Source organism: Schistocerca serialis, chromosome 3, assembly GCF_023864345.2.
Source record: "Schistocerca serialis cubense isolate TAMUIC-IGC-003099 chromosome 3, iqSchSeri2.2, whole genome shotgun sequence".
Classification (NCBI taxonomy): Eukaryota; Metazoa; Arthropoda; class Insecta; order Orthoptera; family Acrididae; genus Schistocerca; species Schistocerca serialis.
In genome coordinates this window covers 392,537,411-392,553,775 of record NC_064640.1, presented here as the reverse complement: position 1 = coordinate 392,553,775, position 16,365 = coordinate 392,537,411, and the positions used below count along the sequence as shown (strand labels likewise).

At 35.5% G+C, this 16,365-nt stretch overlaps 1 protein-coding gene across 1 annotated transcript in view; it reads left to right on the top strand.

Moving 5' to 3' along the window:
- The window catches only part of LOC126470243 (pre-mRNA-splicing factor 38B-like), an 88,040-nt gene extending 74,737 nt beyond the window's left edge, over positions 1–13,303 (top strand). Inside the window, 1 exon segment of the mRNA XM_050097952.1 lies at positions 248–13,303. Within this exon segment, the coding sequence (XP_049953909.1) occupies positions 248–269 (22 nt within the window). The 3' untranslated portion in view covers positions 270–13,303.
- Positions 13,304–16,365: the final 3,062 nt, after the last annotated feature.

The window sequence follows — 16,365 nt, the reverse complement described above, 5'->3', positions numbered from 1 at the left end:
CAGTATAGAAGATGAAGGAAAGTGTTACAAATTGGTGCTGTAGATTATTTTGAACTGCAGCGTATTTGATCTCAAACGTCGACAGAGTTATTGTTTGTGCTAATTAAAGTATTACAGATCAGGGGGCAAAGATAAAGTTAGTGGATAGTATGATAATTTTTTTTTCCATTTATAGTGAAATATATCTTTTACCTGAGTATGAAGTAAAATACTAACATAGTTTTCCTGGTATGTTTTTATTTTCCAGCCATAAAAGGAAACGGAGCTGAAATTTGCAGACACTTTGTATTATTGAGTGTGTGTCTGAGAGAGAGAGAGAGAGAGAGAGAGAGAGAGAGAGAGAGAGAACTGTATGCAGTCTCCGCTCTACAGAACTTACAGATTTTGATATTGTGAGCTGTATGACTGCTGTATAGGTGGCTGCATTTGCTGTAACTTCTAATTTGTGAGAAGTTGATACAAAGATCATTTAAATTAAAACTGGGAACAATATAATTTGATAGATTAAATATCTCAAATCATTACAAGAAATGCAAGAACTATTTTTGATCATCAAAAATTTCAGCTTTTATTTTGAAACAAAGGAAATTTGTTTTGACCTTTATTTCAAGAGTGGTTCTGGAATTGTTAAAAGATGGCATAGTGTGAGAATTTTTGTAAAGAAATATTAACTGAATTATTAAAAATGTGAGACTGTGTGTTAGCCATGTGTGAGCCTATGAAAGCAGTTCATTGCATATCACTTTCAAGTAGTGTGTTTTATTTGTTTGACTATAGAATTAAGTCTACAGAAATGTAATTTACTTGTAGATAAAAGTATACCCCAAACATGTTTCCTCACTAAAACTTGGTCAAATTTGTGCCTAATTTTTCACTTTCTACCAGTAGAGTTTGTGGAGATAACTGTTAAGGTTGCCTGATATTTACTGGTTTGAAATGCTTTTACTTCAAGCACGTCAAAACAATACTGTTTGTGCAGTAAGGATAGTAGTTGTAGTCACTGGCCTCAAACTGATATGAGGTCTGTCACACACAGGTCCCATCCTAGATAACAGTCCATAATTGTTACGAGTGAAGATCACAGAATGTGAGCCTGAATGAAAACACTAATGCCATATCGGTACCAGTCAAAATATTATCTTAACTGTGTGTTTGAGCTGAAGTGCTAAGACGTCAATGATCTATCATTACAAAGTAATCAGAAATGCCTTGATTACAAACGACAGCTCAGTACAAATCAGATTTAATATCAGTTACCACAATTCGTTCGGCTAAATCAAAGATTGACTCATCCAGTGTTGAATAACAGTCTTGACATTGTTCCAGTGCTTCACATAATGATATTTTGTATTTAACAAGATATGAACTTTTTGTTGATACGTTCCCCCCCCTTTCACCCCTCCCCCCACTGGATTTCACACCCACATCAAAAATGGATTTTTGATACTGATTATAATAAACTCACTCCCATTTGTAACCTTACTGTAACTGCATTTTATAGTTATGGTAATTTTTCTGGCTGTCAACAAGTATACCATAGTAAATATATTGTTACATATTGTTTTTCACAAAGTATAGTGAAATATTTTAAGTTTTGATTTTTTACAAAATGGGACACACATCATCTTCTGTGAATCATGGCTTTTGAATTGTCATATATCTTTTATAAATATCATGTATCATTTGTCAGTGCTCCTTTGAATCTTTTAGTTCATGTGTATTGTGGATGGTGCAACTCAGTTTTTCACAACAAACTATTCCTATTTTTTTAATTGTGTAATTTTCATTCTTTCTCATATGCATGTTGGATTATGGCTCACCTCCTCCCTCTCTTCTGTTTTTGCAGTATTAATTTTTCATCTAAATTTTAACAATGCTGTGTGGTTTTTTACATCTTTTTTTTCTTTTCTTTCTGAGTAACAGTTTTCATAAGTTTTGTGCAAACAATAATAATAATAATAAAATTAATTTTTCATCTAAATTTTAACAATGCTGTGTGGTTTTTTACATCTTTTTTTTTCTTTTCTTTCTGAGTAACAGTTTTCATATGTTTTGTGCAAACAATAATAATAATAATAATAATAATAATAATAATTGCTCTAATTTAAAAGAATAAAAAAATTAACTACATATATACAAATATTTGTATTGAGACATGTATGCTCAGCATGAGAAATGTTTAAATCAAAATTACAAGTACCGTATAAATACTCAGTATTGCTTCAAATTTACTGCTAGAAATAGCAAAACAGCTACCTCCTTAGCCTCAGGGGATCTTCTTTCCACAGAAGAAGGTGAAAAGAAGTACTCCAAGAAACCTAATATCAGCAAGAATATGAATACTGTGTATGAAAACCCATATTATATGAACAAACAAAACCACTCACAATAAATCTGTTACCCTTTATTGAATGTGAAAGTTGGTATAATGCACCTAATACCCTTGTTAAAGTTCAAAAAGTGCTTGAGGACTCGTTTGTCATTTTGAATTTGAATGAAATATATGCAATCAGAATAATTTGCCAGATTTGGGTGTGCAATCACTGTCTTTGCACCTTGCAAGCCATTGTATTGTACTGTATGTTAACCGAGGACCTAGAAACGACGGAGACGCTCCATTCCTGCCGCAGCCGCAGTGGTCCACAACCCCACGACGACTTCCGCAGTCCACTCCACCCCTCCGCCGCCCCTCACCGAACTCAGGGTTATTGTGCAGTTCAGCCCACGGTGGACCCCCCAGGGAATGTTTCGCACCAAACGAGTGTAACCCCTATGTTTGCGTGGTAGAGTAATGGCGGTGTACACGTATGTGGAGAACTTGTTTGTACAGCAATCGCCGACATAGTGTAACTGAGGTGGAATAAGGGGAATCAGCCCGCATTTGCTGAGGCAGATGGAAAACCGCCTAAAAACCATCCACAGACCTCGGCGCACATCCACCGGGCGGATTTGTGCCGGGGAGCAGGCACTCCTTCCTGTCCAGAATTGCAAGCCGTGATAACCTTTTTTTTCCTCTGGAATATTTTTGGTTAAATATCCCTTTTATAGAAATGGAGGTGTAGCAAAGTGGTGCATGGCTTTTAGGTAACAACAGGAGTGAACTACACGCTACTGTTCTGGCAGTGGTATAAAAGAAATGTGACGTTTTGTGAGTACAATAACACTCAGTACGATGTTTAAAGACATGCTTCTTTGGTTTTAATTTGAATGATCTTTGTACTGATATAAAACAAAGTATTTTACTGTAGAATATTTTAATTGCAGTGATGAAGTAGTATTGATTAATCAAATAATTATATATAAACATGAAATGTTGTTGAAGTAAACAATTGTTAAGGTATCACAGAAAATGTCGAGAAGTGTGTGCATATTCACCTGTTCGTGTGACTGAATGTGTTTTTTCCCTTACCTATTATTTATGTCAACTTTATTGTCAGAATGTTAAATGTAGTTAAATTCTAACAGTACATTATATACCTGTCATGTATCCTCCAATTTCTTTGAACTCCAACTTATGCACTCTAATGCCTTTTCAGTATCACCAGAACACATTTTCCTTACTAGATAATAAAAAGAATCTGGGGTACATAAGCACAAATGGAAAATTAATGTTTTATTGTGTTTGAGATTTGGTTGGCTTTTGCTATTTGTATTGCCAGGTTGTCTACTTTGACACTGAAAGTATTTGTTTTGTCAAAAAGAAACCTGATAAATAATTAGAAATTTACTAAGCATGTTGGAAATAATGTCATGAAATTACTACATCCTGTGTCCAGGAGTACATCAGTAGTTTGACAACAGTTTGAGGGCATGGAGAATCTCTCTGAATAACAGACTGACGACTGGAATCAGTCAGAATTGTTATGTACTATCTGCGTCTCTCTCTCTCTCTCTCTCTCTCTCTCTCTCTCTCTCTCTCTCTCTCTCTCTCTGAACTGTGCTTATTTATGATTTCTACGTGAAAAAAGGTGGTGAATAGTTTAGAACAGACAGCTTTCTTACTGATTGAACATCTGTTTTACAATAAGTTCCACTGGAAACTTATTTTGTTTGTGTATCACTAGTAGTATTTGTATGCTGTTTTTGTTATATGCAGCTTTTTGCTGGCATTTGCATTTTTATTACTGAAATTCATCTTTATTTGTTACTTCTCCTAAACACCACAATAAATAGTGTATAGTGAATATTTTTATTAAATCATATACAGTGTTGTGTGGATTTTATTTTCATTCATTTTGTAATAGCTCTGAAAAGTTAGTACTTCATTTTTAGTATGTTGGTGTAAGACATAAAGATGTACTCTTAAGTATGTTTTCTCAGTTTTCTGATGAACAAAAAACATCTGTCAAATGATGATAACTGGGTGGCTATTCCAGTCCAATATGATCGGCTTTATCGAGAAATCTATTTTATGATTAATATAGAAATTACAGCCTGCAGAGCATACTGAGACATGGATCAAAATTTTTATAAAGGTATTTAGTAGAGGAAATACATAAGTAATGGAGTTACATTGTTAATGACTCATGATGGATGAAAGTAGATAATATAGGAGACACGAGCGACCTCAAATGTTCGCCAGTAGTAACTTTGTAAAATGTTTGTTTCTGTGATTTTATTATAAGGTGCATTCAGAAAGAAACAAGCCAGAGACTGTAAAGTGAAAACCACTGAAAGTATCACAATGCTATTGCTTACAGAAGAAAGTGTGGTTCCTGTACGAATGCTGAGACCCCAAGCCCATTCCAAGAGGGGTATGGGCACACATCACATGATGACAAAGCGAGCACATTCTTGTGTCAACCATGCACCAAACTTAATAGTGCTGAAAATAGAGAAAGAGAGGCTTCAGAAGAAGAACAGAGGGGTGTTGTGTTTCCTTACGGCGAAAGGAGTGTGGGGGAACGGAATTACATTGGACAATGGCACATGTGTATGGATAGCACTGCATGTCTATTGCAGTTCGAAGCTCTGTGGCAGTGGCTGCCAACATAATTTGCTAGTCTTCAATAATGAGGGCATCCACCTGCTGGACAGTAGTATCGGTAATGTGGTGTGGTATTCCAGATTGTACATCACTGGCCAACTTCCTTCATTCTTCTTTGAATTGCTTTGCCATGCCTTGACCATTGTGACGGACATGCCATGCTCTCCATACATTTGTGTCATTCTTTGATGAATTTCCACCCCTGCACTCCTTCTGATGTCTTAAAATGCACTACCCTCCTTTGATCTTTCTTCTTCAGAAGTCTCTATTCCACTGTTCTCAGCTAGACTAAGTGCAGTGGACAGTGAATGTGTGTAAGTGCTTCCTCCGTCGTCACTTGGGCGTGTGCCTCTGTACCTCTAGTGATGAGTGTGGTGTGTCAGCACTCTCGTAGGGACCACACCTTCTTCCATAGGTAATGGCATTATAATCCCTTCTGCGGTTCTCATTCTACAGCCTCTGGCTTGTTTCTTTTTGAATGCAATTTGTAGATTTGTGCACCAATATTTGTGACATTAGAAGAACAACTACTTACTCGCTGCTGAAGCAGGAATAATCACAGAAACACACATTTAAAAACTCTAATCTGCAAATTGTGTAATTTCTTATAGAGGAGGATGAAAAAATGGAAAACACAAATTAAAAGTTTTCAGGTGATTTAGGGCAAGGAATAGTTGTGTCAAAATCTGTATCTTGGTTAATTTAAGACTCTTCCATTGTTCTCTCTGACTGCTACATGATCAATGATGATTAGGAGTGCCTTTTCATCCTTTTTGGCATTTTTACATCTCATGCTTGAAAACATTTTTAAAAGTTCAGAAACCTTGACATTCAAGTGAGTTTTAAAAGTTGTATGTCAATCAGTTTTATTTTTCATTTTTTAATGTTATATTTGATAAACTGACACTACTCCTTTTGCAAATGTTCAGTCTCTTGACATCTCAAGTGTGGGATTGGGTCATGATCTTTAGACATAGTTCTCTGCATAACATTTCCTCTACTGCTACAGAACAGACTGTGAGAGGCTTTATTGTTAGGTGTTCTGATTATCCCTTCTTAGCTGCTGTCAGATAAATAATACTTTGAACACTTTTCTGCTACAATTGTTAATATTTTGCCATATTTTACTTTTTAATTGCATTTGTAAGGAAATTGGACAAATATCTGCTGTTTGCTTTCAGACCAAAATCTTCAGTAATGTACATGATATATAAAGAAGATAACTCTGTCAATAGTTGAAATATTGTATCCAAAATGGAATCAGTTGTGCTAGATACTGAAAAACATACCACCAATTAGTTATGCTGGGAAAGTCTCCTAGAAATCAAACCAAAGCCTATTAGATCAGCAAGGTGATGATAAGCAAGAAGTTGAGAGAAGTGACATGAATATGTATATGTAAACAGCGACCTAAGTTGATGATGTATAAAAATTTCTGTGGCCAAAAAGAATCTAAAACCAATAGAAAGGTGGTAGATTTAATTGGTTGAGTATTAATCCTTTCACCGGCGTGTTGGGAAATGACGCAAAACCCGCATGCAGCCCTAGAAATTGACTTTCTCTCACAGCCAAATCTCTCTCTCTCTCTCTCTCTCTCTCTCTCTCTCTCTCTCTCAAGTCAGGAGTAAGAAATTAAACTCTTGTGTGTCTAAATATAACTTACACATTTTTATTGATACAGTTTTACAAAAATGATTACTTAGAATTTCCTCCACACCCCACCGGATCATAATAATGAAATTACTATGAAGCACATTGTTTTTTGATGAGACCAGTATGTGGGATGGGCAGCCTTGATGGCCACACATTGGAAAGACCACGCTGGAAAATGCTCTTTTGGGAAAGCAACAAGCATTAGAATGGGACTGTGGAACAATGCAATTTCGACGCTTAGAGTAACAGAAACAGACATAACAGAGAACATTACTCATCAAGACAATGCAATATAAGAAACTGATTTAAAACAAGTGAAGCATATGAAACTGAAAACTGAACCTGTACACAACACCTGACATCTAACAATTGCCACTCATTTATATATGGGTTTATCAGTCAAAGGGTTAACTCGAGAGGCAAGTGAGAAGTACAGTGGCAGAATAAACTCCAAATAGGAAGTTGTTTGCTGTGGGAGGATGGTTGATGGTTGAAAAACTAAGAAGTTTCTTCCCTATCTGTTGTCTTTTACAGTAGCTGGAGGTAATTGAGTGCCACCATACTGGAATAAGATAGCTACCATTTATTTAACACACATTGATTGAGAATAATGTCTTTTGTTGGGAAATTTAGTTATGCTTTTATATCTCAAAATAGCCGCATTGACTGTAAAACAGATTGTTATTCCACTGTTAGTATGAAACACCGTTGTTTTCTCTCTTGCACTATGCATATTAACCATTAAATTTGCTATTTAAATATTATTATAAGATTCATTGTGTATGGTTATTGCCGTATGTTAATTGGAGCCAGATCTTCCTGTAATGTATTGCTTCAGACTAACTTTTTTACTGTCATTGTTACTATTTCACCTTCGAAAGTGATGACTGTTGGAGGTCGTTCATCTGAGGGTTATGCAACTGAAATATTAACGTCATAAATATTGACTGTCCATGCAGAAGTATGAAGTAAAAATCTTTGCAAGTTTTGTTGTGGTGGCGTTGATAATTGTCTTTCCAATGCCTTTAACTTTTATTTTCCATTCTCCTAATACTGGTCCCTAAAATATCACGGCATCCAGTTTTTTTGTCATGGTTAGATATTATAATCTGATCATGGGGCTCTCTTTTTCACTAAAACCTCATGAAAGGCAAGTTATTAAGCCATACCAGCAAGCAGCATATATCATTATTGTTATATTTTCATCATTACTACGCCATGTAAGGTTTTTTCCAGGTTTTAATACCATTCATCAGAGATTTTTGCACTCCATGCACATTTTATTCACTGTTTTCAGATAAGGAAATTAGCTCTAACCTGCATAGTTCATCTGGGGTTAGCAATGGTTTTGCTCCAGCTCACTTGAGTACACTGCAGCCCACAAGAAAAATGGGAATCTTGTTTTATACTGAGAATCCTTAAATGTTTGGTGTAATCAAAGTTGCTTCATTGAGGAAGAGTTTATGTAGCTTTATCCTCCATTTTAATACAAGATGCTCAAAAAATAAAGGTACAGAATTCAATAACAGTTCCTGTGACTACTATAATACTGTTTTCTTTTACTAGGAATCAGGAGAGTTCTAATGGTTGGTACAGTTGTCCCCCGTCCTGCAAACCTGTTGAGTCAGATATAGCAAGCCAAGAAACAAAAATTAGTGTGCAAATAAATGTTTCCCAGATTTGTTGGTTTTTTTCTGGTAATATGGCAACTTGTAAGTCGGTCATTCTTCACCAGTATTAGTAAGTGAAATATTCAAAGAAGAACTATTTTATATTCTTGTTGGAGGTTTGTCTGACTTTTGATAGATTTTAGCACTCCCTTTATTGTTCAGCATATTTTGATAATTATACTATAGCTAAAAAAAAGAGTTTGCTGTTGTTGTTGATAAACCAATATGTGCTAGTGGTGAGCAGATGTTCAGCCTCAATTCCATCCTCATACTATGCACAACATTTGTTGTGAATGGCTACCAATGAAATTTCATTGGGCTTTTGTTGTCATATTCTGTTAAAGAGTTGGCAAAGCTGCTAGTTGTATGTTGTTATAATGTAACTTCGTTTTCACAACATTTATCACTGTAACTGAGTTGATGAATGTATGGTAAGATGTGGCTGGAATGACCGATTCCCATTTATACTGTTTGATATTATGATGATGCTGATATTTGTTATTCTAGGTTATATGGATTGCCAATGTTTTTAGTTGCTATTTATTGGATACATGTGTTACATGATTCTTTTGTTGTAGTTCTCTTGATTTAATTTGTATTTGTACAGTTCATCTGCATTTGCTTGTCTTCACAACTGACAGATTGAAACATAGGCATGTGTGCAACAGATATGCAGTATTATTTGTTATAAATGTTGAATGCTGAATTATTTTGCACAGCGTGAATATATTACTCCTGATACCATATCAACTAATGAAGTTCCATCTCTGTTTCAAAAATTTCTTGGTTCTCTGTGACTCCAGTTCATGTATAATATTGTTGTGGTATATAATTTTATCCTCCTCAGTGTGTAGCTTTCACTACACTAGACGTAGTAGTTACTACCTGTAGACAGAGTTTCGTGAGGTGGTGGGAGCGGGGGTGGGGTGCGCGTGCACTTACACACACACACACACACACACACACACACACACACACACACACACACACACACACATACATACACATTCTCATAGTCTGGTTGTTGTTGCCATTCAGATAAACAGTTTGTTCCTTATTGCTGCTCCTAGGTTCTATAACCCCTGGCCAAGTTCCAGTTCTCCAATAATTACAGTGTCATTCAAGCTTCTGCTCTTCCCATGATTTGTCCTATCTTTCCTGTGCCAAAGGCAAATTCTTAGTTCTAGAGCATTCATTCAGTTTCTAATACCGGGTGTTGGTAGATAACGATTAACTTAGAGTTATCAGAGATCAAAACTTCCATGACATCATTACCCATATAAATGCTGTGTGACTTCTTACTAACACCCCTCCTCCGCTTGTCACCACCACCACAAACAAATGACTTGTAAAACCTGTCATCATTGTGTTAATTCAGTTTTTGAGCCAGTTTTATTATTTACTTTGCCGATTTGAAACTTCCTACATTTTCTTTATTTTGCTACCTCCAGAAACATTTCTTCAGAGTAGTAGAATTGTTTCATGTGTTCACAGTTTGCAACATTATTTTTTTCTCTAATTTCTATATTGTCATCAACTAGACGTTCTCCCCAATAGCATATGGTTGTCTTCATTTGCATCCCTCATTTTTGGGACTCCAGGTCTCTGTTTCTTATTAATAATTTGAAGAACAACAACCATTATAGAGTAAATTTATTCTCCTTGCCTTATGTGTACCAAGTATATATCCTAAAACAGCACAAATAAGTTTAGGTGCAGTGGCCATGTTGTTGTTTTCCGTTGGTCTTCGTCAGCTCTGATGTGGCAGTATCAACGTCATGCATATATCTCCATAAGGATATTTGCAAAGTAGGAGAGAACTACTGGAGATGCTAGTATTGTCTGTGACTTGTGATTGTATAGATTAGCTATAGAGTCTTGCTGACAGAAAGTAGTGATACAGGTACAGATCTTAGTTTGACACATTATTTTAATCTGTCCAGATGTTCATTTCTGTGCAAGATACAGTCTTGGTAACACTTCCATATAATGATAGATACAGAAAATGATATTTAACAATTGAACAATTTTTTTTTTAAAGAAATTTCCGCCATTGACTGTAAGTTTGTATTCATTTATGTCATACAATCATGATTTCGGCTTTGTAGCCATTCTCAAGTGCAATTTGAAATCACAAAAATATCTGACCTTCCTAAATGACATGTCAGTGTCAAAATAACATTTATCTGGTCTTATAAACTGGTCATTATATTAAAGGATATGAATACATATCAAAGACACACAGTATATGTATGGTACTCATGTCCTTTAATGTGATGACTGTTTTATAAGACCAGATTAGTGTTTCTTTGATGATGGCATATCATTTAGACAGGTTGGACAGTTTTTTATATTTCAAATTGCACCTGAGAATGGCTATAAACCCAAAATCATGATTGTGTGAAACGAATTAATGCAAATTGACACTTAGACAGAAGAAATTTCTTTCAAGAAGTTCTACTTGACTGTGGTCCCCAATGAAGGAAAAATCATTAATTCAACAAAGGTATGGAACACTGAGAGTAGTTAATAATTGTAATTTGAAATTTTCAAATGATTCAGCCTTTTAGTGCATTCCAGTCCATGATGTACAAAAGTTTTTTTTAAACATATCATTAGCATAAACAAGTGTTCATTCTGGGTAATACTGAGGATAAATTACCCACTGAACATTACTGTACATCATTGTCATTCAGCTATTTGCCATCAGTAATTATAGTGGCAGTGTTTGCTGAAGACATTTAAATATTAATTTCCATCTTATTAAATGATAATTATTTTCTTTCCATGTTTTCTTATACTTTGTACCCTGTCATAGTTTGTATTTCAGCCTCGTAGCCCTTGGTACCCAGTTTTACAAAAGTCCAAAATGTTTGGACTGTTTTAAAGCTTACAGTACATTTAAATTTCTGACTTATATTCCCTTTATTCATTTGAAATGTAACAAACTTGTGAAAGTCATTTTAATTAAAACAGCATACAAACTAATCAATCTACCTCAAAAAATGAAACTGATCTTGTTCTTTTGGTTGGAAAAAAAAGGGGGGGGGGGAGGGTGAGGGTGAGCCATGTAGGATGATGTAACAACACTTTTATTTCGTGACCTTTTCAAGGTACAGAAATGAGGTTTTCAGAAGATGACAGTACACAGAGGTACTATGAAAAGAGATATTGAAACATGTTATGGTGTGCTTCTTTTAACAACATTTGAAAATTTTTGAAAGTACGACGATTAAACTCTCATTGGTGTTGAAACTTTTGACTAAAATATACCAGAAATGTGCTAAAATTGAAAGACAAGATAGCTGTGATTGGCTGTTGCACTATAAACACAAGGGGGGTCTGTTATGTTAGGCTCTGCCATAATATGCAGATAGAAGACAAGCCTACACTGCTAAGATGAAACATGTTTCCTCTTGATCTTAATTTATTTTACATAGATACAATATCAACCTCAGTTGTTGTAAGTGGAGCTACATTCTAACTTCTAGCCTGTCGGGAGGGGTTGAGTAAAACTATTTCAAATGTGTGTACATACTTGAATAGAACAACATATGTGGGAACAGTTAAAGGGCTAGATATGACAGTGGAGCCTGGCATGAGAGCCCCCTTAGCAATGTTTACACCACAGTTGACAAATTCTAGACACCTCATCATTTAACTTTAGCACATTTTTTGGATATTTTTCCAAAAAGTTTCATTGTCAATATGAACAAGCATTACAGCCCTATATTCATCACCCTGCATATGAAATGGTAAACTGTGTAAAATGCACAACAAACAAAAGATATGTTACACACTCTACCACTACACATCATCTGTGTATATTGATTAGCTCTCATTCATAAGTTGAAAATGTATTCATGGAAAATGAAACTACAGATAAAATTTAAAAAACCAAGACAAAAAGTTCATAAATAAGCTATGTGAATAGGAAATATTACAGGATAGGTATCAAGAGTTTAAATGCTTTTTTTTTTCAAATTTGCAAAGAATATGTTGATGGCAATTTTCTTCAGTCAGGCAGCTGTGTTCACAGGTCCCTGAGATATGTATTTAATTATGAAAAATGAATGTATTTAAATGAATTTTCAAAATGCGTAACAGCATGTCTTCACAGGGAAAATAGTTTGCCTTTTGATAATCTGAGCATGATGCAGTGAATGACTGATAATGCTTTTGAAAGGACTTTGTATTCATATGAAACATTTCACAGGCTCTTGTTTCGATATATATCACAGTCTCATTTTGTCAGAGCTAATGTAATCACAAAGTACTTACTTTTGTAAATTATTTGTAGGTTCCGATGTGTAAAAAGGCAATATATGTACTTAAAATTAATGTAACTTTTGAATAATATTTTTGTGTAGAGGAGAGACAAAGATAGAAGAAATGACTTACTAGAAATCAACTCTAAAATGTAAATGTCACAGATTCACTAAATTCATGATTTTCCTTTCTCTCCTCATCCTCCCCCTCCTCCTTCACCACCACCACCACCACCACCACCTCTTCCCTTCCTCCTTCCACCTCCCCCCCCCCCCCTCTCTCTCTCTCTCTCTCTCTCTCTCTCTCTCTCTCTCTCTTGCATAAAACCTCCTTACACACACACGCAAAAAAAAAAAAAATCACCCTCTCATTTTCATAATATGTTCTTTCCCATTCATAGTATTTGCACAAGTTGTCATATTGTTACTTGATAGACATCTATGTGAACACTGCACTGAAAATGGAAGCTTATGTACCGGTCACTCAAGTACATTGTTTTATTATTCTATTGATATTTTGAATTTTGTAAAGAAGAAAAAACAGTCTGTTCCTCTGTACTGATTTTTATGTACCTTATTTAAGAACCTCATTGGGAAAGTCTCAGGGGACTTTTCTTTCACGAAAAGGAAGAAAGAAAGATAACATAGAATTTTTGAAATGTCTCTGTGTGTAAAGTTCAAATATCTTTTGATACAATAAAGTTATGTATAGGTATGCCTCTGAATGATTGGTCTCTTATCTTCCTGTTAACTGTATATTTTGATGTACACCCTGATACAGACTTAGAATCATTACTGTCATTGAAAAAAATACTAAAACTGGACTGCATGCTCTCATTATCATTTATGGGATATGTGTAGATATGCCGCATATTGAATAAGCTGCTGAAAAGGTGACTTCTCATATTTTGAGAATTATTACTATAGAAATAAAAAGAGATTGCCCTGCCTTTATTTTAGTGAATATGTTAGTTGAAGTTGATGACTTACGGTGTACACTGATTGTCTCGTGTGTTATGTCATTACAAAGTCTCTAGCAACATCCAGAATTCTAAAAGTTCCTTTGTTACTAATGAAAGAAATCATTTTGAAACACTGAGTATCAGGTGTGCTTATCTTTATAAAAAAGTTTTTCAGTTGTAATTACTTTCAGAAGAAAACTAAAATACAAAATTTCCGGTTAAATGGCGACTACCTACCACTCAAATGGCCTTACTAAATGTTATAATAGGATGTTGACTCAGGGAGACTGTGATAGAATTATGCCTGTCCTGCTAGTGGCACACTATGCGTGGAAGCAAGATACTGCAGGTTTCGAGCTCTTTGTCATACTTCTAAGGCTATGAGGGCAAAATTATATTCTTCAGGATTATACCAAATGGTTATCACAAGAACTGATTAAGCAAGATGTCTGATCCACATATGGATCTCAGATGTCCAGAATAACAACACAGACCACTGCAATTCTCCATCAAATACAGACCAGGTGACTTAATATGGGTTTTTATGTTTGTGCAGAAATTCAGGCACTCAGAATAATTATTCAAATGTAGTTTTGTTCTGTACTGAATGCTGCATCCTCTCTCTCTCTCTCTCTCTCTCTCTCTCTCTCTCTCTCTCTCTCTCTCTCTTTTAATGTCACTTACAAAGCTGCGAACACAATCTTATATAAAGAAGACTTTATCCATTCCCTTCACGTAAAGCCCTTATTACAGTCCAGATGGTTGGATCAAAGATGAGGACTAATCATATTAACCCTCACATGATATCTGGGGTCTTTTGAGACCCCAAGGCTCGTTTAACTGCAAATAAACAGTTTTAATGTGGGTGTAAATTACTAATCCTCGAGATATGCTGTTCACAGACTTATAACTGGGTAAAATATTTATGATTACATCCCAGTCTATAGTACAACAATTTGAAATTTTTGCAGTGTGGTCAGAAAATACCCCAGGTATGCAATATGTGTTTTGCAGTGTCATATATAAGTTTTGGTATGAAAATAAATCTTAGCAACAATGCACCTTATAAACTGACATTCATTTGTACATTGTTGTAAACAATGAATAGAAAGTACATACACATAAATTGTTACAACACATTCACAGTTTGCAATTGAGTTTTCTGGAAGGACGGTGTGGTGTTATAGTTTATTCATCATAGATGGTGATGTATGTTTTGCAAGGAGCTAAAGTCTTGAACAGGCTTTGGCAGATTTACAGAAGAGTGAAAGTGATAATGAATGAATTTTTGGGAACGAGGATGATAGTGATGTTGGTGGAGATATGATAGAGGAAGATATGCAGGTTGGAGATGAAGTGGATATGAGTGACTGTGAAGATGATGATAATGGTATTCAGGTAACAAGTGCATCTGCTTTTGTGTCTAGAAGTGGACAGATAACATACAACACAGTACCACCTTATGTGTGTAAGCAGGTTTCAAGGCATGTATTACGTGAAACCGCGTATTCCATGTCACCTTCGACCACAATTACAGACAAGGGCAGAGTGTTTCAGACTTTTTATCACCAATCACATGCAGAGTGTAATAGTAATGCATACCAATAATCGTGCAGAATATAATAAAATTCTGCACCCAACTCTTGAACCCTGGATTGAACTTGATTCTACGGAGCTGCAGGCATTCTTTGGTCTACTAATAACAGCTGGCTTGCACAAGGCTTGTAGGAAGCCTTTGAGTGAATATTGGTCAGCCACAGTGTTCTTTTCAAGATTTTGATGTGCCTCTGGTTTGATGATAAACTTACAAGGAAAGAAACAAAAGTTGCTTCTGGTTCAAAAGCTGAACCTATAAGGGCTGTGTCTGAAATGTTCATTGATGCATGCATTCCGGCTTATGTCCCTGCATCTGTGTACTTTCAGGGGACAGTGTCCATTCAATGATAATGAATGAATTCCTTAGAAACCTGGAAAGTATGGGATAAAAGTGTGGGTTGCTGTAGATTGTGAGAACAATTATGCCATAAGTGTATATGGGGAAATCTGCTGAAGGAAGGGAAATAAATCAAGAGAAACGAGTGGTACATGATTTAGTTGATCACCTGAAGGGAAGTGGTAGGAACATTAATACTGACAAATTTTTTACAGGTTTTGATTTGGGACAAGAACTTCTCATAATAACTTGACATTTGTGGGAAATCTTCGGGCCAACCAAAAAGAGATACCAAAAGAAATGTTGCCGTCAAAACAGAGGCACCCATTATTGACCACTTTTGGGTATGGACAGAATACTGTTTTAGCTTCGTATGTTACTACACAAAAGAAGTCAGTCATTTTGTCACCTATTCTACACCAAACATTTGATGTAAGTGGACATGAGCACCTGAAATAATAATGTTCTACAACTCAACAAAGTGAGGAGTGGGTACAGTTGATAAGATGACTAGACATTATTCAGTGAAACAAGGAACAAAAAGGTGGCCAATTGCTGTAATTTTTTTATATACTAGATGTAGCTTGTATCTTGCTTATGTTCTGTATTGTAAATTTTTACATGATATGAGAAGTAGAAATGCAAGAAGAGAATTCCTCTCAGAACTAGGAAAAGAATTAGTCAAACCTCACACTGAACAACAAATCCTGTCGCCCCAGTGCAGAACACAACGCATTCGTTTCTAGTGCGCCTTTCCAATCCATGACCGTTTCTGATGCACATAAAGTTTCTGGCCTGATGACAGTGCTGTAACATCTCAGTTTTACATTACATGATATGCATGATTTATCGTAGATGTTTCCTGCCTTTCAGAATGCTCTACTCATCTTTT